At 35.1% G+C, this 25,040-nt stretch overlaps 1 protein-coding gene across 3 annotated transcripts in view; it reads left to right on the forward strand.

The window, feature by feature from the left end:
* CNTN5 (contactin 5) overlaps nt 1–25,040 on the forward strand; it is a 1,387,157-nt gene that overhangs the window by 1,038,418 nt on the left and 323,699 nt on the right. For all 3 annotated transcript variants that reach the window (XM_067750786.1, XM_067750785.1, XM_067750787.1), the window contains one exon: nt 32–134. In XM_067750786.1, the coding sequence (XP_067606887.1) occupies nt 32–134 (103 nt within the window). The remainder of the gene's footprint in view (nt 1–31; nt 135–25,040) is intronic.

The following is a 25,040-nucleotide window of genomic DNA, read 5'->3' on the forward strand; positions in this document are numbered from 1 at the left end:
TAATGTTTAAAGACTATTCTTTATTTCCCAGGTGTGATGGGAGAATATGAGCCGAAAATTGAGGTCCATTTCCCTTTCACAGTTACAGCTGCTAAGGGAACAACTGTTAAGATGGAATGCTTTGCACTTGGCAAGTAAGTACATATCCTTCTAAAATTAGACACAATTGTTTATTAAGATGTGACATATCTTATTTTTGGATCACTTATTTTGCTAGGTTTTATTTTCCTTGAATGAAACCTTGAAGCTCCTTGGTGGTTATTCATTTTTTAAAAGAAGGGCAAATGGGAATTGATGAAGTAACAAATTATCATCTTTCTTGTTATTTCTATGAACAATAATGTGTATAGTTTTGCTATTTTAACATAAAGGAAAAGTCTTTAAATAAAAGAAGAGCTTTACATCTCTTTGCTTACTTGTCTTAAAATTTCAGTATCATTCTTAAATTTCCTTCAGCAATGATGAAATAAAATGAAATGAAATAAAAAGGGGATAAGGTGCTATCCCTGACAAGATATAATAAGACAAGAGTATAAAAATCTTTTTTTTTTTTTTTTAAAAAAAAATAATTACACTGATGCAATTGATTACTTCAGTCTCTCCTGAAATAATGATAACATGATAGCACCAGCTGTCAATATGTATAACATGCAATCATTCCCCAAATCAGAAAGATGATTTACATGAAACTCTAATGCCTGCTGTGATTAATGATTCTACTTCTGAGGTTTTAAATCTCACAATATATAATCACTTGTCAATGATGTTTACAGTATAAATATTGGGCATAGGAACAGGAGTGAGATTTTGATTATATTTGATTAGAGTATTATGATTTATTTTAAATAGAGTGTTGTAGTTTTGGGGTTTTTTTAGGGTGATAAGACCTCAGAGTCCTTTCTAGACTCTGTAATTATAATTTGCATAAATGCATCTCTATCAGAGTTACTAATCATTCAACCTCAGTCGTGGTGAGCTAACTCCCACAGCATAACTATAAAGTACTTGGAGATAAAACATGCTCTATAAATGTGTTGAAGTAGGTGTAGTCTATGGGTGAGAAAAATATTAATAAATATGAAAAATTCAGCTAGTAAGAGGAGGTTTAGGGCATGACAATAGTAATCACCATGTTTTCTAATATTAGGATTGATTGAAATAATATATGTGCAATTCTGTTTAAATCTGAGTAGGAGCAAGATCATAATAAACTAAAAACAAAATAAATTGTTGTCTGGTCTATTAAAAGTGTTGAGTGGTCCAACAAAAGATGCCTATAAGTAGAAACATATTTCAATAATTTAAAATTCATCCAGGAGTTATTTGGCAGATATCTGAGGAAGATTTCCAGACTCATATATATTAGATAAATGCACGAGATTAAATAATATCTTAAAAGAAATGTTTTTCACCATTTGCCCATGTTGTGGTACCAAGTATGCCTGAAAAGTCCCAAGTGAACTGATCAATTCTGAAAAATGCAAAAATAATTATTTGGCTTGATGTCAAAGGTTTTAGTATATCCTACAGTTAAATAATTCTTAAATGCCGGAATTTGCACTAAAGTCGCAAACAAAAGGAGGGCATACTATAAAACAAATTAAAGAACTAGATTCATGGAGAAAAAACAATATGCAAAATTTCCCCAGGCGGGCTTATTTAATAAGTTTGATGTGTTTGCTTTTGTAAGTCTTGAAATATGCTTACTAAATTGATTCTTAAAGTCCCTTTCATTCTAGGTAGGATCCAACTGTCAAATTAAGTTCTTTTAATACTTTATTTTTTTCAACTTCTCCACTCCTTCTTTGCTACTCCCTCTCCCCTCATGAAAATAAATAAATAAATAGGAAGATGAACAAAACACACAGCCTCTCAAGAAGGTCTCTGCTGCCCATTTGATATTCTTTATGTGAAGTGTCACAATTATGAAAAAAAAAATCATGTTACGAAGAGATTTATCTGTACCTAAAGGCTAACTTACCACTCTGATGAAAGTAAATAAGATCAAAGAAATAACATCTTTATATGTGTTAATTTCTTTACAGCACTTTATCATGTGGAGTAGATCATCATTGCATCCCAACATGATCACAATTTCAAATAAATACCTGAGCATCTGCTTCATTCCCACAGCTCACCTGAGCTGCTTTCCACTTTAACAAGTACATGGTTCTCTGGCAGACATTTGTCTGTCCATAATCTTCAGTATCTGTCACTAGATATTGATCCACACCTTGCCACTCAAGCTGATTTGTCCCCTCAGTCTGTCCACATGGAATGGTTTAACCGAATGTTCCTCATAGAATATCATAACCAAATTCTGGCACAGAGCACGTCAAGCTCTTTTCTATCTTATGGGCCTTGCACTTGCTGTTTCCTCCATCAGGACCATCTTTCCCATTCTTTCTATGCTGGCTCCCACTTATTCTCTGGCCTCAACTTAAATATCACCCTCTAAGAGTTCATCTGTAATACTTTGTTTAATTCACACCCATTACACTGTATCTCAATACTTGTATTTGTTTCTTCATAGCCCTTAAGACAGTTCTAAAATATTTACATATGTGTTTCTCTACATAAAATTAAAAATATATATATTTTATATATTCACTGTATCAGTCAGGAATCCAGTTGGAAAGACTCCGATGGCTCAAAAGAGTTTAGTAAAGGCATAAATTGAAATTCATATCCTGACTTTTTCCCCATGCCTTCTGATCGCCTCTGGTGGTTCTCATGGCTAAAGGCAAACAGAAGCCAGCTTGCAAGCCCAGAGAATGCAGTTGGCAGTACAGAAAAGAAGACAGAGAGTCTGGGGGAAGAGGAGCGTGACAGGCAAGGGAGGCAAACAGAATAACCAGCAAGTCACCATCGTTAAGTTTTAAGCTCCATGAGGGCAGGAGTCATGACTGCATTCTTTACTTGTATGTTCCTATTGCCTACCACAGTGCTTGGCACAGAGCACTCAGGAAATATTTGTTGAAGGAATAAATGAACTCAGAGAATACTGTGTCTACTTAATCCAATCAACACTTTATTAACAGATAATAAATAATAGCCTTTATTTTCACATGTCAAAATATACTTCCATTGCTCACAAAATGTTTGTTTGTTTTTTTTACTCCTTTTGAAAAGTACATTTACCTCTGTGTATAATCTGTCCCTAAAGGCATTCAGTTCTTGTAACTTAAAGGATGTAAATTAATGCAGTCATAGTTGCCCAGATGATTTAAAAATATATGAATGGATATTTTTTTCTGTATTCTTAAAGGAAAATAACAGAAGGCAAGTGATTTTAGGTTATTAAATTTTACTATGTCTTAATATCACACAAGTTCAGCAACCTGCCAAATTTGAAGTTAAATAAAAAGTCAACAGGAAAGTTGTAAGCTGAAAGTTTTCTTCTAAATAAATCTCTCTAAATTAAATCTGAATTTAGAAAAAATCAAATGGTTTCTCTTTCAGCTACTGCAGAAGAATACAACAGGAGTGTGCTGGTTACACCCTGAGAAATCTCTCAGGAAATAGAATTACACAACACTGAGTACAGAAAGAATGCATAAAGTGACTGTCACATGCTATGTTTAGTATCGGTCAATTCTGCAAAGGTATAGGTTGGCCAAAAAATGTCTTCGGTTTTTAAGTAAAAATAAAAGACACATTTTTCATTTTTACCAAGAACTTTGTTGAACACAATATTCACCCTTTTGTTCCACTACCTTCTGCCATTTTTCAGGCAATTTCATAATACCACCTTCCCAAAACTTTTTACCTTTTTGAGCAAAGAACTCTTCCAGGTGCCTTTTACAGTCTTCCAGGGAATTGAAATTTCCCTGGAAGAGAATTTTTTAAAGACCGAAATAAATGGAAATCCGAAGCTGCAATGTCTGGTGAATACGGTGGATGAATAAGAACTTCCTAGCCAAGCTGTAACAGTTTTTGCCTGGTCATCAAATAAACATATGGTCTCGCGTTATCCTGATGGAAGATTATGGGTTTTCTGTTGACTAATTCCGGACACTTTTCATCAAGGGCTGCTTTCAGTTGGTCTAATTGGGAGCAGTATTTGTTGGAATTAAATTAATTATTTGGTTTTCCAGACAGAGCTCATAACAGAGGATTTCCTTCCAATTCCACCATATACACAACATCACCTTCTTTGGAATGAAGACCAGCTTTTGGTGTGGTTGGTGGTGGTGCATTTCACTTGCACCGCGATCTCTTCCATTCTGCATTATTGTACAGTATCCACTTTTCATCGCCCGTCACAATTTGTTTTAAAAACAAAGCGTTTTCATTACATTTAAGTAGAAAATCACATGTGGAGATACCATCAAGAAAGTTTTTTTTGCTTGACTTATATGGAACACAAGCATCAAAGCAATTAAAGTAACCAGGATGGTGCAAATGATTTTCAATGTTTGATTGGTATAATGTTGATTGTTCTCAATTAATGTCTCAATTTGATCACTATCAACTTCAACTTGTCTACCCGACCGTGGAGCATCCTCCAGCGAGAAATCTCCAGCACAAAACTTTGCAAAGCACTTTTGACACGTTCGATCAGTCACATCACCTTCTGCATACACTGCACATTTTTTATTTTTGCTTTTCAGTTGCGTTTTTACCTTTCTTTAAACAATGAAGCATAATATGCCTAAAATGTTGCTTTTTTCTTCGATCTTCAATATTAAAATTCACCAATTTTGATGTTTTTTTTTTTTAAATGCATGCTGATATAATAGCTGTCAATACAATCTAACAAAATTGTTTCAAATGAAGTTAAAGACAACTAAGTGCTACTAGTGCCATCTTACAGAAAAAACTGAATGAACTCTTTGGCCAACCTAGTATAATTTCCCCAGAAAAATGGGAAATGCTTAACGAGGATCCATCAGGAAACAAAGGTGTGTAAAGGCAAGGGACATACAGCAAAGTGTAAAAAAGGGGAGGTGGATTAATTACTTTGGAAGAAAAGGCTGTTTTAGACATATAAAATATTATTATCAAGAGATCACCCACAAGCTGTTCTCCAGTTTCAACAAAGTGGGAAGAGGGTGAAATTCCAATGTTATGGGATTAAACTAGCAGAATTAGATTGGGTGTAATGTAGAAGTTCTCGAAAAAAGTTGTTAGAGGGAAAATGGGTTATCCACAGAGGCAGTAGAAGCTTTTCTCCCCACACTGCTGTAATAATATAGTAAGATCCATTTGTCTTCTAATAATTTAGATGTAATGTTTTCTGAAAGGAGAGAAATGATCTGGGTCAGGTTGGAAATGAACATTTTAAACATTCTCTTTTGCTGGCCACTCATCCACCCACTGGGGCTGAATATTAAGAGTAGAAGGCTAGAGTCAGGCAGACTTAATTAGCTGCCTTTTTGCAACTACATTATTATGCAACGTTTTAAAGTGGTTGGTGGTATGTGCAGGAAACAGAAAGGAAGAGTGTTGCCTTTTTTTACTTAACATTCAGCTCAGTGACTTTAGTTTGGGAAGAAAGTGTGTCTTTGATATTTCCCAGGTTGGCTTTTAAACACTGGACACAAAATTCTTGAAAGGAAATGAGAGGTAAGAGGTCAAAGGACAATGCAAGTAAGGAATCTCTTAGGACCCTAATAAATATTTCATTTCAGTGGCTCTCTCTGAATGTGGTATGCCTAGAGATTATCATACTAACTGAAGTAAGTCAGACAGAGAAAGACAAATACCCTATGATATTACTTATATGTGGAATCTAAAAAAGTGATACAAATGAACTTATTTACAAAACAGAAACAGATCCACAGACTTAGAAAATAAACTTAGAGTTACTAAAGGGGAAAGTTGGGGGGAGGGATAAATTAGGAGTTTGGGATTAACATATACACACTACTATATATAAAATAGATAATCAACAAGGACCTACTGTATAGCACAGGGAACTCTACTCAATATTCTGTAATAACCTATATGAGAAAAGAATCTGATAAAGAATAGATATATGTATATGTATAACTGAATCACTTTGCTGTACACCTGAAACTAACACAACATTGTAAATCAACTAAACTCCAATATAAAATAAAACATTTTTTTTAAAAAAGAAATGCAGTAAATAAGAAAAACCAGAAAGTTGGTGATGTTTTCAACTGGTGGTACTCGGTGTTTAAGAATAGTCTATATAAATTGTTAGCAAGGTCACACAGAGCAAAACAAGAACTTTAAAATATGGAGAGTTAAAACGTGCAAGAAGTAGCTACCATCTCTTAGGCAGAAGGAAAAAAAGGAAGACTTGGAATCATTAAAATTTAGAAGTTTGGAGGCACTCCTCTGGGACTCAGACCTCTGAGGAGTGAGCACCAGCCAGGTGGCTGGTGCTAAGTTTTCCAAGGTGGCGGTGTGATGCAGCTCGAACTACAAGTGTTGGAAAAACTCAAATTGGTTCCTTTGCTGCTTTGGGAAGAATGCCCCACTGAGATGCCATTCACAGGACTCTCAAGCAGACAGTGAGCAACAATGAGTACGTCCCTTCTCCCTCCTCTATCCTTGCAGCCTCTCTCCAGTGCCCCCCTCTTGGCAGGGCAGAAATGTGGTTTCCAGAATCCTAGCCCTTGTATCACAAAGCAGAGTAAGAAGAGTGAAGCTGAGAGATGGTAATTTAATAACCAGCACAAGTTCCACTTTACATTTTCAAACTCATCTTTTTTTTTTTTTTTTTTTTTTTTTTTGCGGTACGCGGTCCTCTCACTGTTGTGGCCTCTCCCTCTCCCGTTGCGGAGCACAGGCTCAGGATGCGCAGGCTCAGTGACCATGGCTCACAGGCCTAGCTACTCCATGGCATGTTGGATCTTCCCAGACCAGGGCACAAACCCGTGTCCCCTGCATTGGCAGGCGGACTCTCAACCACTGCGCCACCAGGGAAGCCCCTCAAACTCATCTTTTAATCCACCACAGACACCCCTTCCTGTATCTTATGCCCACATGCTTTCCTGCGGCTTATGCCCACATGCTTTCCTGCCTATGTGGGACTGCAACTCGGATACTTCAGTCTAAAATACCCTGCCCTCACAATCCTTGTTCAGTCTTCAGGGTTTAGGTTTAGGTCAAATGCCACTTCTCTATTAATTCCCACCTGTTTTACTCGAGATTCAATATCTTTTCTTTGGAACCATATGAGCACACATATTTCACTAGTTAGCCTGCCCCACTGGACCAGGTGTGTGTATCTGTCTACTGTGCTAAATTTTTGGATCCCTAGAGTATTCTTATATGCAGCAAGTATTGAATATGTTTACTGAATTGAATTCAGATATGAGAAATATGGTCAATTATTTGTAACAGGATGTATATTATTGCCTTGGTTTGGTCAGACAGAAGTCTCCAGATGCCTTTCACATGTCTTGGCCCTGAAAATTCAGACCACTTTATATTAGCTACAGTTTTCTGGCAGGTTTCATTTCACCATATGACCTTTTGCAGACCCCAGAAAGATCACTAGATACGTCACATGGCCACCAACAACAAAGAAGTAAAATTTTGTCACTGATGCTTAAATGACCCCTTACACAAGGGCAAACTTCGGGTTGTTCTGTAATAAAAAAGCCATATGCTATAAAACAACATCAGTTTATCTACTATGACAATCTTACAGGCAGATTTTTTTCCTTTACTTTACCTGTTCCTTATCTTGCTTTTGCAGCCATTAACACAAAATCAGATCAGCTGTGCTCAAAAGGCCTTGAACAAGTTACTGTAATAATTATGTGAATGACCTTTCCAGACTCATCTGAAACCTGGTGGTGAGGTGGGAGGGAAGAACACATTCAATTTCCTGCCCTTTTTAGTTCCTGCTTATCTCTCTTTCAGATAACATTAACAAATCATCTTTTGTTACACTCCATCAAACGCCTATTAGGGAACCAGGACATTAAGTAATTTTTTTCTCTTTTTATATGTTTATTGCAAATAAAAAAGCACCAGTTATCAATTCATAAAGTCATTTTTGATGTAGTTTATGTTTCATTTTCCTTGGTCCTTAGCCAAGCTGTCTCATATGGCTGCTCTTATGGCCCATTGTAACTGTGAGAATGACAAATATTCCCCTGAGACTTCCCACAGTCTGCAATTGGCAAAGGTTCCTCAAAGAACCGGCTCTTTAGTTACAGACTGATGATTTATTAATACTGTTTATTTGGAACTGCCAGTCACTAAGGGCTGTAGGAATTAAAAATAAATTGGAGTTGTGGGGTATTTTTCTATCAAACCAAAATCAAATTACTTAATCGTTAGATTGACGGAAGATCTGGGGAGAGGAGTTAGTCACTGGGGCTAGGAATCAATAAATGTTTAGATATCATAGGAAAGTGGTACGTTATGGATTCAAGAAAATTACCCTTGTGAGCTACTGGTTGCTTCAGTATTGTTGAAACCAAGGATGCATCCTCATTTCAGATGGTACCCAAAGGAAATGGGTGCTGAAAGAACCTTAAAGATCACATAGACTGTTATCAATTTGTAGGTGGGAAAATGAGACTCTGCAGGGAAAGGTTAGACCAAGACATGTAGGCATGCTGGCCAGACTAATTATCTGCTGCTTCATCATTTGATGCTCTTTATATTTTCAACATTCTTCCATAGTGCCAAGTATGGAAGGGAGTGTTTTATTTACTTATTTACTTTTGCACTCAGAAGTGTTACCTATTTCTAGGGACACCAGACCAATTTATTATTCACATTTGGAGTCACAGGTAACAGGCATTATATTTCTAACTTTTCCAGAGCTGTCTTAGGACCACTTAATCTGTCTTACCAAAAAACCGCATACCTGTACCAGGCCTCACAGCTAACATGCTATAGAGGAAGAACTAGGTATTCTGATTTTAAAACTAATGCTCCTCTCAACTTACCATACCACTTTACAGTTGCTGAGAGTAATTTCCATTTTTATCATAGCAACTCTTTTTCTAGATGCATTCAGGTATCTCAGTGATTAGGAATATTAGTATAGAGTATAAGTCATGAAGAGCATAAAGCAAGAGATCATTCAAAAATGACTGAGCTTTTTACTTGGATTATTTTAGACTCATCGAACAGCTTTATTTTGGATGAATTTCCCTGGAGTTTCATAGGATAACCTCTTCCACTGGAAGTTGATTGAGGGATTAGAAATTGGTTGGCCATTAACATTCATAAAGAGGATATAAGGAATCAGTATCTCCCTCAGGAAGATAAAATAGAGAAAAAGAATTGTAGAGGCTTCCCTGGTGGTGCAGTGGTTAAGAATCTGCCTGCCAATGCAGGGGACACCAGTTCGATCCCTGATCTGGGAAGATCCCACATGCCGGGGAGCAGCTATGTGCGTGTGCCACAACTACTGAGCCTGCACTCTAGAGTCCATGAGCCACAACTACTGAGTCTGCATGCTGCAACTACTGAAGCCCATGCGCCTAGAGCCCATGCTCCACAAGAGAAGCCACCGCAATGAGAAGCCCATGTGCTGCAACTAGAGAAAGACTGTGTGCAGCAACGAAGACCCAACGCAGCCAAAAATAAATAAATTAAAAAAAAATAAAATAAATAAAAAAAGAATTGTACTTGAGAGATTTTTAGGTTTGAGGGAGGTCAATGATGATGTCCAGGGTTTGAGGTAGTTTACTTGGCTATTAAAGTTAGGGAGAGGAAAGTGTAAAGGAAGGTGTATTGTATTAGTAAGTCATACTTGATCATGACACATTCAAATTTTCAGAGTTGCTGAAATGAAAAATATAAAATTTTAAAATGTATAAAATACTAATCACATGCATTTTACCAATGTTTAGTACCTAAATTACCAATTTAGTATCAAATCATTCTAAAAATTATATATGAAAACATCCTAACATTCTAAATTCCTTTATCTAGTGGACAAGTTTTGATACTCCCCTAGCTCAAACAATATCGATATGACAAAAATAAACATATGACAAGTAGGCTTTATTCATAATACAATGAATCAATAAGAAACATACCACTTTTAAGAGTCTCGTTCCACAAACGAGACCCTGGTGAGTCCAGGCTGGATTCCTAGAACTCCAACTCAAATACATCTCCCACACCCTACCCCCTCATTTACCTACAAGAGGAGTTTTTACTGCCACTGGAGGTGAGACAGCCACTCAGAGTATAAAGTCATATCTTTCACTCTTCCTTCCGTTTCATCTTCACCTGTTTAATCACCATAAATGTCTCTTAAATTCATTCCCACTTAGTTGGTGCAAAGTGAACCTTCATGGATTGAATTAAATCATTCATTAATACAACAGGTATTTATATATTATCAAGAGAAATCAAGAATAAACTAATATATCAGAAAATTCTAAGCCTGAGACCACATATGCATAGGTATTCAGACTGTAAAATTAAAAGTGGCTCTATTAGTCTGCACCTCATAAGATGGCTTCACCATGGTAGGGCCTCATACAGTAGTGTCTCTTCCTGTATGTATAAATATCAGAAACATATTTTTTACAAGTGATATATGGGTTCTAGCATGATAGAGTTGTCCTACCAAAGTCACTCTGATAAATCAGAAAAATCTGTGATAATTTGCTAGTAACCAGAACTGGTTGTCTATAGAAATAAATAATGCCCTCAGTAGAAAACATGAGTAATTAGAAAGTAGGTGGCTTCTGAGCACAGAGCTAGAACAAAGAGAGTGGACTTCCCTATGGGCTGTAACTGTCAAGTCATTGCAAGTTGTTGTATTGCCCTTCTCTTCTCAAAATATTTCTGTATATATACCGCCTGTCAAGATTAAAAACATCTCTTCTCTGGGTGGTGTTAAAGAAAAACTAATTTTATTTATTTATTACTATAATGATCATCATTATTGTTATTTTCTACTTTTCCAATATGATTTATCAATTTACAAAAATAATTAATACTAAGTTTTTACAATACAAAGGTTTTTAGTATTATGTAACCTCATGACTATGTATAACAATTCTCAAAAACACAGTTTTCCTTTTATTCATTACATATTTAAGTTGGTGGTTTGCTTTGAGTTTGTAGGGAGACATTTTTGCCTTAGTAATCACATGCTTAGAAATCATATTCCAGGGTCTGGACAGAAATATTTCAATGAATGCCTAATCTCACCAATTCTAATGTATGTCTTCTTCTTCTCAATTCAGAATTTATCCTGAGATTCAGATGATGCATCATATCTGTATGTCTTTAATCTTTTTGCCAGATATTTGATAGAGTAGAAAATGTTCTCTTATATTTCTGATGTCAGTGAAACCCAGGACACATAAGACCACATATAAAGTTCATTTGTTCACTCTCATATTCTTACCAAATGAGTAACCAGGGACATAATTCCATCTCTGTCTTTGGAATATCTGTTTCAGTGCATCATAAAACTTGGAAACAGGTGCCACTGAGATGAGGTGGGGAGGGTGAATCACGGGGAAAAGGCTGTTACTTGAACTGTATTTTTCAAAGCCATCTCCTATGCCTTTACTGTACAGGTAACATTAGCTAAGCTTTTATTTATCCTTGCAATAATATTTACTGGAAAAAAAATTACTGTGAAGTTAAAACATTACAACTTCATATTCTTTACTTCTATGCTGCGAATATAATAGTATTCTTAAAAATATGCAATTAAATGAAATATATCTACATGCATAATGTATAATCAAAGTGGTTCTGAATTGTCTTATAGCTCATGCTTTGTTGCCTTAGATAATTTTTGATTCTCCATTATATCTAAGCATTTTCTATTTCAGATGACAGTAGAGGGCCTCATTCTCTTTTGGTTCGGTACTTTTTGCATTCATTGTCCCTGGCTGTGTACTTGATCTTCAATGGTATAGTCACATGCACATGGTAGCATTTGCTGCAATTAAGCAATTTACGTTGGCTGTACAAGTGAAATATGTAAGTGTGGGTATGTATGTATCTGTATGTGAATAAATGGTTAAATCCACAGAAAGAATATCTCAAGATAGAAAATGTTAAGAAAACTAAACATCTGTCATCATGATTTTTCTTTATTCATTTTTTTTGTAATGTAATATAGCAGCACCTACCTTCTGTTCCTGTCACTGTTTTTGTTAGTAGCTATGTGGTACAGAATAGTTTTCATGTCAAATCTTTATAATAATATTTTGTAGACTGAAGAATAATTTTAACTGATAGCCAATAGACACAAAAATGATACTCAAAGGGGACCTGTGTCAGCTGCTGTTTCATAGTAGAAAAGCAAATGAAAAGTACTTTTGACCACTTCTATTCCCTACTTTTCTTTTGGGGATCTGGTTACAACTTTTAGAATGTCTTATTTATGGCCATTTTTTTCAAAGGAAGGTACATTATGAAATCAGGTCACTTGCTTTACACATCCCTGCAGAGAAATGTAGCTTTCTCAACATTTCTGAAAGAACACATGACAGGGTTTCCTACACAGAAACAAAGGGGAAGAACATCTTCCTGTCTCCACCTTCATATAATCCCATTACATTTAGCCACATTGCATTGAAAGAAAGCATAGATATATACGCTCCAAAGTACACATTTAAAAATAATTTTACATCTATGAAATCCAGATATATATTACAATTGATGGTGTGTTGTGTTTAATTGGCAATGTTTTCTTAGTTATTCTTAAAATAATGATGTGTCTTACAATCAGAGGTATCTTGGATGTGATGAATTAGAGCAGCAGTCCCCAACCTTTTTGGCACCAGGGACCAGTTTCGTTGAAGACAATTTTTTCATGGATGGGGCAGGGGATGGTTTCAGGATGATTCAAACACATTACATTTATTGTGCACTTTATTTCTATCATTATTACATTGTAATATATAATGAAATAATTATACAATTCACCATAATGCTGAGAGGAGGTGGAGCTCAGGCAGTAATGTGAGTGATGGGAGGTGGCTGTAAATACAGATGAAGCTTTGTTCGCTCACTAGCAGCTCACCTCCTACTGTGTGGCCGGGTTCCTAACAGGCCACAGACTGGTACTTGTCCATGGCCTGGGGGTTGGGGACCCCCAAATTAGGGTAACTAAGGCTAAAGTGGTATATGTTAAGTCTTAACTTAGTGATCAAGTCAATCAGAACCTGAATGATAGCATATTCTCCCTTCACTTATATGAAATTTAATTTTAAAAATCTGAGTTAATAAACAGAATATCTCCCCTGTAACATTGCAAAGCTATTAGAAAAATGGTTGTTGACTGCATATTTTTATCTTATTAAGTCAACAAGAGTTATGCTAGCATCAACAATATCAGTTACTTCCAATCATGTCATCTATGAGATTCCACATACAAACAGATTTTTAAAGAGGGGATTGAATAAAAAGGAAGCTAGTCCATGAGAAACCCTCTTCCCATTGCTTCATCATTTCTTAACTCTCTGGTTGTTACTGAGTCTGTGTCACAATAACAGAAAATTGAAGAAACATAAAGAATGATATCTAAAGACATTATACATAAGATGATTACCCCATGAAGTTCTTGTTTTGTTTTCATTTGCGGATTAAAAGAGTAAAATGGAAAGGATAAATATTCATATATTTTCTTTCTTTTTTTTTTTACATCTTTATTAGAGTATAATTGCTTTACAATGGTGTGTTATTTTCTGCTTTATAACAAAGGGAATCAATTATACATATACATATGTTCCCATATCTCTTCCCTCTTGCATCTCCCTCCCTCCCACCCTCCCTATCCCACCCATCCAGGTGGTCACAAAACACCGAGCTGATCTCCTTGTGCTATGCAGTTGCTTCCCACTAGCTATCTACCTTACATTTGGTAGTGTATATATATATCCATGCCTCTCTCTCGCTTTGTCACAGCTTACCCTTCCCCCTCCCCGTATCCTCAAGTCCATTCTCTAGTAGGTCTGTGTCTTTATTCCTGTCTTACCCCTAGGTTCTTCATGACATTTTTTTTCTTAAATTCCATATATATGTGTTAGCATATGGTATTTGTCTTTCTCTTTCTGACTTACTTCACTCTGTATGACAGACTCTAGGTCTATCCACCTCATTACAAATAGCTCAATTTCATTTCTTTTTATGGCTGAGTAATATTCCATTGTATATATGTGCCACATCTTCTTTATCCATTCATCCGATGATGGACACTTAGGTTGTTTCCATCTCTGGGCTACCGTAAATAGAGCTGCAATGAACATTTTGGTACATGACTCTTTTTGAATTGTGGTTTTCTCAAGGTATATGCCCAGTAGTGGGATTGCTGGGTCATATGGTAGCTCTATTTGTAGTTTTTTAAGGAACATCCATACTGTTCTCCATAGTGGCTGTAACAATTCACATTCCCACCAGCAGTGCAAGAGTGTTCCCTTTTCTCCACACCCTCTCCAGCATTTATTGTTTCTAGATTTTTTGATGATGGTCATTCTGACTGGTGTGAGATGATATCTCATTGTAGTTTTGATTTGCATTTCTCTAATGTTTAATGATGTTGAGCATTCTTTCATGTGTTTGTTGGCAGTCTGTATATCTTCTTTGGAGAAATGTCTATTTAGGTCTTCTGCCCATTTTTGGATTGGATTCTTTGTTTTTTTGTTATTGAGCTGCATGAGCTGCTTATGAATTTTGGAGATTAATCCTTTGTCAGTTGCTTCGCTTGCAAATATTTTCTCCCATTCTGAGGGTTGTCTTTTCGTCTTGTTTATGGTTTCCTTTGCTGTGCAAAAGCTTTGAAGTTTCATTAGGTCCCATTTGTTTAGTTTTGTCTTTATTTCCGTTTCTCTAGGAGGTGGGTCAAAAAGGATCTTGCTGTGATTTATGTCATAGAGTGTTCTGCCTAGGTTTTCCTCTAAGAGTTTTATAGTATCTGGCCTTACATTTAGGTCTTTAATCCATTTTGAGCTTATTTTTGTGTATGGTGTTAGGGAGTGATCTAATCTCATACTTTTACATGTACCTGTTGAGTTTTCCCAGCACCACTTATTGAAGAGGCTGTCCTTTATCCACTGTACATTCCTGCCTCCTTTATCAAAGATAAGGTGACCATATGTGCGTGGGTTTATCTCTGGGCTTTCTATCCTGTTCCATTGATCTATATTTCTGTTTTTGTTTCAGTACCATACTGTCTTGATTACTGTAGCTTTGTAGTATAGTTTGAAGTCAGGGAGCCTGATTCCTCCAGCTCCGTTTTTTCTTCTCAAGATTGCTTTGGCTATTCGGAGCCTTTTGTGTTTCCATACAAATTGTGAAATTTTTTGTTCTAGTTCTGTGAAAAATGCCAGTGTAAGTTTGATAGGGATTGCATTGAATCTGTAGATTGCTTTGGGTAGTAGAGTCATTTTCACAATGTTGATTCTTCCAGTCCAAGAACATGGTATATCTCTCCACCTATTTGTAGCATCTTTAATTTCTTTCATCAGTGTCTTATAATTTTCTGCATACAGGTCTTTTGTCTCCTTAGGTAGGTTTATTCCTAGATATTTTATTCTTTTTGTTGCAATGGTAAATGGGAGTGTTTTCTTGATTTCACTTTCAGATTTTTCATCATTAGTGTATAGGAATGCCAGAGATTTCTGTTCATTAATTTTGTATCCTGCTACTTTACCAAGTTCATTGATTAGCTCTAGTAGTTTTCTGGTAGCATCTTTAGGATTCTCTATGTATACTATCATGTCATCTGCAAACAGTGACTTTACTTCTTCTTTTCCGATTTGCATTCCTTTTATTTCCTTTTCTTCTCTGATTGCTGTGGCTAAAACTTCCAAAACTATTTGGATTAGAGTGGTGAGAGTGGGCAACCTTGTCTTGTTCCTGATCTAAGTGGAAATGCTTTCAGTTTTTCACCATTGAAGATGATGTTGGCTGTGGGCTTGTCATATATGGCCTTTATTATGTTGAGGAAAGTTCCCTCTATGCCTACTTTCTGCAGGGTTTTTATCATAAATCGGTGTTGAATTTTGTCTAAAGCTTTCTCTGTATCTATTGAGATGATCATATGTTTTTTCTCCTTCAGTTTGTTAATATGGTGTATCACACTGATTGATTTGTGTATATTGAAGAATCCTTGCATTCCTGGAATAAACCCCACTTGGTCATGGTGTGTGATCCTTTTAATGTGCTGTTGGATTCTGTTTGCTAGTATTTTGTTGAGGATTTTTGCATCTATGTTCATCAGTGACATTGGCCTGTAGTTTTCTTTCTTTGTGACATCCTTGTCTGCTTTTGTTATCAAGGTGATGGTGGCCTCGTAGAAGGAGTTTGGGAGTGTTCCTCCCTCTGCTATATTTTGGAAGAGTTTCTGAAGGATAGGTGTTAGCTCTTCTCTAAATGTTTGATAGAATTCGCCTGTGAAGCCATCTGGTCCTGGGCTTTTGTTTGTTGGAAGATTTTTAATCACAGTTTCAATATCAGTGCTTGTGATTGGTCTGTTCATAGTTTCTATTTCTTCCTGTTTCAGTCTTGGCAGGTTGTGCATTTCTAAGAATTTGTCCATTTCTTCCAGGTTGTCCATTTTATTGGCATAGAGTTGCTTGTAGTAATCTCTCATGATCTTTTGTATTTCTGCAGTATCAGTTGTTACTTCTGCTTTTTCACTTCTAATTCTATTGATTTGAGTCTTCTCTCTTTTTTTCTTGATGAGTGTGGCTACTGGTTTATCCATTTTGTTTATCTTCTCAAAGAACCACCTTTTAGTTTTATTGATCTTTGCTATCATTTCCTTCATTTCTTTTTCATTTATTTCTGATCTGATTTTTATGATTTCTTTCCTTCTGCTTACTTTGGGGTTTTGTGTTCTTCTTTCTCTAATTGCCTTAGGTGCAAGGTTAGGTTGTTTATTTGAGATGTTTTCTGTTTCTTAAGGTAGGATTGTATTGCTATAAACTTCCCTCTTAGAACTGCTTTTGCTGCATCCCATAGGTTTTGTGTCGTTTTGTCTCCATTGTCATTTGTTTCTAGGTATTTTTTGATTTCCTTTTTGATTTCTTCAGTGATCACTTCGTCATTATGTAGTGTATTGTTTAGCCTCCATGTGTTTGTATTTTTTACAGAGTTTTTCCTGTAATTGATATCTAGTCTCATAGTGTTGTGGTCAGAAAAGATATTTGATATGATTTCAATTTTCTTATATTTACCAAGGCTTGATTTGTGACCCAAGATATGATCTATCCTGGAGAATGTTCCATGAGCACTTGAGAAAAATGTGTATTCTGTTGTTTTTGGATGGAATGTCCTATAAATATCAATTAGGTCCATCTTGTTTAATATATCATTTAAAGCTTGCGTTTCCTATTTATTTTCATTTTGGATGATCTGTCCATTGGTGTAAGTAAGGTGTTAAAGTCCCCCACTATTATTGTTTTACTGTCAATTTCCTCTTTTATCGCTGTTAGCAGTTGCCTTGTGTATTGAGGTGCTCCTATGTTGGGTACATATATATTTGTAATTGTTATATCTTCTTCTTGGATTGATCCCTTGATCATTATGTAGTGTCCTTCCTTGTCTCTTGTAACATTCTTTATTTTAAAGTCTATTTATTCTGATATAAATATTGCTACTCCAGCTTTCTTTTGTTTTCCATTTGCATAGAATATCTTTTTCCATATCCTCACTTTCAGTCTGAATGTGTCCCTAGGTCTGAAGTGGGTCTCCTGTAGACAGCATATATATGAGTCTTGATTTTGTATCCATTGAGCAAGCCTGTGTCTTTTGGTTGGAGTATTTAATCCATTCACATTTAAGGTAATTATCCTTATGTATGTTCCTATTTCCATTTTCTTAATTGTTTTGGGTTTGGTTTTGTAGGTCCTTTCCTTCTCTTGTGTTTCCCACTCAGAGAAGTTCCTTTAGCATTTGTTGTAGAGCCAGTTTGGTGGTGCTGTATTCTCTTAGCTTTTGCTTGTCTGTAATGCTTTTGATTTCTCCATCTAATCTGAATGTGATCCTTGCTGGGTAGAGTAATCTTGGTTGTAGCTTCTTCTCTTTCATCACTTTATGTATATCATGCCACTCCCTTCTGGCTTGTAGAGTTTCTGCTGAGAAATCAGCTGTTAAACTTATGGGATTTCCCTTGTATGTTATTTGTTGTTTTTCCCTTGCTGCTTTTAATAATTTTTCTTTGTCTTTAATATTTCCAATTTGATTACTGTGTGCCTCAGCGTGGTTCTCCTTGGGTTTTTCCTGTATGGGACTCTCTGTGCTTCCTAGACTTGGGTGGCTATTTCCTTTCCCATGTTAGGGAAGTTTTCAGTTATAATCTCTTCAAATATTTTCTCTGGTTCTTTCCTTCTCTCTTCTCCTTCTAGGACCCCTATAATGTGAATGTTGTTGCGTTTAATGTTGTCCCAGAGGTCTCTTAGGCTGTCTTCATTTCTTTTCATTCTTTTTTCTGTATTCTGTTCCACAGTAGTCAATTCCACCATTCTGTCTTCCAGGTCTATTATATTTTCTTCTGCCTCAGTTATTCTGCTATTGATTCCTTCTAGTGTTGTTTTCATTTGTTATTGTATTGTTCATCTCTGTTTGTTTATTCTTTAATTTTTCTAGGTCTTTGTTAAACATTTCTTGCATCTTCTCGATCTTTGCCTCCATTCTTTTTTCAAGGTCTGGATCATCTTCACTATCAGTATTCTGAAATCATTTTCTGGAAGGTTGCCTATCTCCACTTCGTTTAGTTTTTTTTCTGGGGTTTTATCTTGTTCCTTCATCTGTTACATAGCCCTCTGCCTTTTCATCTTGTCTATCTTTCTGTGAATGTGGTTTTTTTCCACAGGCTGCAGGATTGTAGTTCTTCTTGCTACTTCTCACCAATAAAGTTTTTTTAAATTAAAGTATGTACATTGTTTTTTGGATACAATGTTCTTGCACACTTAATAAACTACAGTATATTGCAAACATAACTTTTATATGCACTGGGGAACCAAAAAAATGTCATGACTGGCTTTATAGTAATATTTGTTTTACTGTGGTAGTCTGGAATTGACCCCACAATATCTCTGAGGTATAGGTGTAATTATCTTGAGATTCATATAAGTTGTTAGATGTGTAAATAATTCATTCATTTATATTGCTAAGTAGTATTCCATTTAATGACAATACCATAATGTGTTCATATATTCACCCATTGATGGACATTTGGGTTGCTTCCAAGTTTTAACTGTTGCCAATAAAATTTCTATAAACATTTGTTTACAAGTCTTTGTATGTACATAAGTCTTTATTTTTCTGTAAGTAACACGTTAAATATTTCCTCTAGTTTTTTGAACATATGTAATGTAGTTGCAATAGCTGTTTTAATGTTCTTGTCTATTAGTTCTATCATATGTGTCTTTTTTGTGTGTCAGTTTCAGTTGATTGATTTATTTTTCCTCCTCATTATGAGTTATATTTTCCTGATTCTTTGCGCACCTGGCACTTTTTCATTTGATGTCAGATATTTGAACTTTACATTGTTGGATGTTGGGTATTTTTGTATTCTTAACCTTTGTTCTGAGATGTGGTTAAGTTAGTTGGAAAAAAAAAAAAAACTGATCAAGTTTTTCTTTTACACTTTTTTGGACCAGACCTGAGTGCCATTTAGTTGAGGTTTAATTTTTCCCTACCCCTGAGGCAAAACTTTTCTTAGTACTCTAAACAATGACTCTTGAATTTTGAGATTCTCCACTTAGGCTATTAGGGTAGGAACTATTTCTGGCCTAGGCAAATTCTGAGTACTGTTTCTTCCAGTCCATTCAGGTTGTCCTTTGCCATCTTTAAGTATTTTTCTCAAATGCATATGCTGATTCATTGTAAACTGAATAATCAAAGGGAATCATCTGTAGATCTCTAATGTTCTCTCTCTTTGCAACTCTCTTCCTTTGAGTACTGTGAACTCTAGCTGCCTTAGTTCCCTAGATTCCCAAATATGTCTCTTCAACTCAGGAAGACAGTTGGTCTTTGCCTGAGTCTCTGCTACCTGGAAACTTTGTTCAGGGAGCAAACTGAATCAGTTGTGTGGCTCAACATGCATATTTAAATTATTTCAGGGATCATTGTCCTTCACAGCCTGAGGTCCAAAATTTTGAGATCGGTGTTCTCCTATATTTTTTCTAGTTTTCAGCTGTTTTCTTTTCAGTCATTTTTAGTTTTTTGGCAAGAGTAACTGGAAGGTCAAAAGTAAAGGCACCCTAACCATATTTATCTAACCAAGAAGGCAGAAATAAAGCATGTAAGATATAGCATATTTTACCTGACTTTATTAGCAAAAAGTATTGTATAAATTCTGGCAGTAGAAAGATAATAAAATGGTTCTTTCACTAAACCCTCCTCAGAAACAATTTGAAATAGGAGAAGCACAAAGCAAAGGTAATTTTATAATGTAACCCTATAATCCTCAAAAAGAAATCTGCCAGATTAAATTCATGGGAACCTGTAACTTTTCTATAGTTTAATAAGTTGTATTTTTAGTGCCAAGTGATAAGACAAGAACGAAGGCTTGGTAGTTTGAGATACCTAATTTCAAATATCAATTGACCCAATCATTTACCAGCAATATGACATCAGATGAGTTATCGTCTATATCAAATCTCATATTCAAAATCTGTATAGTAGGAATAAAAATATCAGCCTCATAAAACTGCTATTAGATTTCACTGAGAGACTCAAGAGTAAAGGCTTGTAAATTACATGTTAATTCCCTCTTTCACCCTAGTTCTCTGGAATATTTGTGAAATATTGTTTATTTCATGAAACATTTGCCTGTAGTTTAATGTTTTGCTTCTTTCTGAAATACCATCCAACACACAGTCCATTTCTCAAGTTTTTCTTAAACTAGGAATGCCAATGTTCTATAAACCTCACACTCTCTACTACCATTCAGGTTTTCATGGTTTCAAATGAAAATAGAACATAGAAAATCCACTCTCTGGCTTTCTGCTTATAATATACATTGACATGTGCCTTAGTAATCTAAAGATATTCTGAATCTACAAAAACATTTCTATACGTACAAAATACTGGGAATTTTTTGTCAGTTTTGTCTTTCCCAAATATTCTTTCAGGTTAAAACCCTTCTATTTTCCCCATGAGTTTAAAGACTATTTCTTTAGAGATGATTTTGCATGTTAAGTCAAGGGTGAAATTTTACTGGCTGCTGTTAATATTTTAAATATTTTATATGATTATTTGAGCATCAAATTTGACATACAGATCTTAAAGAATTCCAAGAGGCCACAAAATTTGCAAAATATAAATATCAAGTGTCAAGTATTTAGGAATATATATATATATATATATATATATATGATAAATACTGCTCCACCATTAATTTTAATGGCTTAATAACTATTGCTATAAAATCCATATGATATGGATACAGAAAAAAATGTTTAAGCAAAATAGCTTGAGTTATATTCTAGTTTTTTTTTAAATTTATTTTTGTGGTACACGGGCCTCTCCCTGTTGTGACCTCTCCTATTGCAGAGCACAGGCTCCGGACGTGCAGGCTCAGAGGCCATGGCTCATGGGCCCAGCCACTCCATGGCATGTGGGATCTTCCCGGACCGGGGCACGAACCCATGTCCCCTGCATCGGCAGGTGGACTCTCAACCACTGTGCCACCAGGGAAGCCCTATATTCTAGTTTTAATTACAATATGGGTTAGAATCTTCTCTGCTTAAAAAGGTCCTCAGTGACTCTAAAATCTGTAGGGTAATTCAATTATAAAAAGTGCAAGTGCAACGCAGATAGAAATATAACACAAGAAAAATGACACTGAAGGGCAAATTTGAACCTCTGTTCCTCCATAGCAAGATACAGACTATGGTGTAATCTACTCCTTATATGAAATGTTTTATAGGCTTTTTGTGCCCCCTTGGCTTTTGTGGGCTTTATTCAGTTTAAAAAATGTCTTTAATAAAGAATATAAATTTTAAACATGTAAAAATTGAGAATAAATCTTCACAGCACTTTCATTCTATCTTTATCGCAAAATAATATTGACTGTTAATAAATTGCTCAATATCTGCTTATGTCCTATATTTGAAAAGTTAGAATCTTAAGGCTTGTTCTGTACTTTATTTGAATGGAAATTCATTCAGAACATTGTGCTCCATAAATAAACTGAATACTAGTTAACATGTAAACTAAATATATGTTAACCTTCATAAGCTGCTCTGGGTTGTACTTGGAACTATAGTGTGCTACGTTTTGGATTCATGGTATACATGAAGATAGGGAGAAATAGATAGAATTAATTTTTACCAGTACAGTCAAATTGTCATGCTTGATATACTTTTGCAGTAACCACCTAATGGTAAAAAAATTCAACTGTAGTAGAGAACAGAATTTACTATATTAAATGTAGATGAAAGTCATAGCTTTCTCATTAGCATGGAATATCACTAGCGTAGCATCTTAACCACCTGAGAGATTAAGCTATGCCATAGATTTGTTTAATCTACTGTGTACAAATACTCAAGTATGCCACATATTCTATCCATTTCTCTCCATCTCTTCTCACTATGTACCCTAAAGAGCCAAAGGAGTCATGTTCATGAATATGTTTATTGAACATGAATGAGAATAATGGCTTCAGAGTTAACTTTCTTTTTTTTTTTCCTAGCTAGAGGATTATTTAATGTCTTTTTCAGTTTACTTACCTGTAAAACAGAGAAAATAAAGCATACTTCTTAGGCTTCTGTGAAATTAAATTACATACCAAATAAAAATCTGAGAACAAAGTAAAAGGTCATTTAGTAATAGCTATATAGTTTTATAGTCCAAGAATCATAGATGAATCAAGAGTCAGGAAAACCACACTTCCCAAACACAATCTTTTCACAAATTAAGGCTTAGATAGAAATTAAATACCTGCAAGAGTTTCCCTTGAAATCACAAAGCTGGGTCTAGAATCCCTATCCCAGTATAAATTAGCTACAGTACTTTCCATTGCATAGTGTATAGACACTAGCTTTACATAAAACTCTTGTGGCCCCTAGCAGCAACTTTAATTTGTCTCTAACTTATTGATATAAAGATACACAAGAGAGCAGAGATTTTATTTTCCTCCTTTACTGACAGAATTTATAGCATCAACCATGAACATATGAACTATACACTTCAACATGTGAACTATACACTTCAGAACTTCATAAGTTCTGGTGCACCTAACTATATACTCAGTTCAACTTGAAAAATATTTTGGGAACCTGGGTGATGGAGGAGAGTAAGGATAAACCTTTATTTTGGTATATTTGTCCCATGAAGATTCTGAGAGGGCAGTCATTCTGAAAATGTTACTGTAGTGATATCATCAGATACAGCAAATCAGGTTATCTATTTGAATGTTCTAAATGCTACTTTTCAGCTATGGAGTTTAGTTGTATTAATGTGGATTTAGTTTTAATATATTAAGGAATTATATTTTATTTTACTATGGATTATTTTCAGTATTATTATCAACTTCAATTTTAACCTTAACACTAGAGAAAACTGGAAGTAACTCAAAATGGCAGGGTTTTAAATAAAAACAACTTGAAATGTTCTAGAGAAAAAAGGCATTAATGTTTCTTATAGCATTGTAAAGTTAATTAACAAGAAAAATATATTAAGTAGCTTCAGGCTTCCTCTTTGTAAGCAGTGTACTACTTGGAATAACCATTACTGGGAATCTTTCACAAAGATAAGTCTAATCCTATGGATTTATTATGATTATATGTTTATCAAAAACGAAAGTTTAAAGAGTATTAAGAAAGGACTATCTGCCAATGTATACCAGCACTATTGAACCAAAGTAGAATTCTTGCATGAATTTGTCATGAAAACTTAGGGTGATATTAATCTGTCTCTGAATGTTTGTTTTTAAGTACTGAATGTTTTCTTATTCCTGCCCACATTTAAGAGGAAGAAGTTTACACATACCTTTACTAAAGGAGAAATATTTTTTCATATGATCCCTACATAGTCCTTGAGTATAGGAATAGGTAAAATCAATATGAAAGAATGATGTTTATTTCTCACATTAATCTACAAATATGAATTTTTAATGAATGAAATTTTTGGTCGACTTCCAGCTGCAGTTTCATTATTTTGATAACAGAACACAGTTCTTAAAATTTTATCCAACCTTTTGTTTTAATAAAATGCATATTGCTTTGCAATATTTTTAAAAGCTATATACTTTTATAAAATTCTGTGCAGATGAAAATAGGATAAAGATTTTAGGTAGGAAATTAATATGTAGAGCAGATGATCACAAACTGTGGTCTTTCTGTACCGCAGACCCTTTTCCCATGTAAATTTTAATCCAACATATCCACTTTCTACAAAGCACATACAAAGTTTTTAAGGCAGTACATTGTAATATAAATCCAGAGAAGCAGGCTTTGCAATATATAAACATAAACCTCAAATTTGGGAGGGGTTCTAGGAAACAAATCAGGTTTTCTGGCAGAAACTAGAAAATTGCAGTAGAAGGTGAGAGTTCAGGACTTTCCTGGTGGTCCAGTGGTTAAGACTCCATACTTCCACTGCAGGGGGCACAAGTTCGATCCTGGATGAGGAACTAAGATCCCACATGGCATGGCCAAAAAACTTTAAAAAGTAATAAATAAGTAAATGAAGGTGAGAGCAAGGTAGAGTATAAAATAGGAGACAAAGTTTATTGTTTATATATGTACATACATATATATATATATAAAAAATATATCCATATGTGGAATTATGTTGCACTTGAAATAGTAAAATCAATTATAACACTTTTTGACTGTGACTTCCCATCTTTACAAATATCTTACTACATTATTTGCAAGCCCATTCAGTCTTCAACCACATCAAAATTACCTTATCCATGATCTCTAATTTATTCCTTTTTATTAAGACCTCTGTCTTCATCTCTTACGTTTTATGAACTAGAGTATATGGTCCCCTGCTTTAGTCACTCTGTCTCATATCTTTAAATTTCTTGCCACAGTGTTCTTTCATTATACCAACTCTTCAAATCCTTACTGAATTTAATCCTCCAATGTCTGTGTGCCTCTCCTCAAGCTGCTTAGCACTACTGAGGAAAGAAGAGAATTTTATAAAATGGTCCC

This window comes from Pseudorca crassidens, chromosome 9 (genome assembly GCF_039906515.1).
Source record: "Pseudorca crassidens isolate mPseCra1 chromosome 9, mPseCra1.hap1, whole genome shotgun sequence".
Lineage (NCBI taxonomy): Eukaryota > Metazoa > Chordata > Mammalia > Artiodactyla > Delphinidae > Pseudorca > Pseudorca crassidens.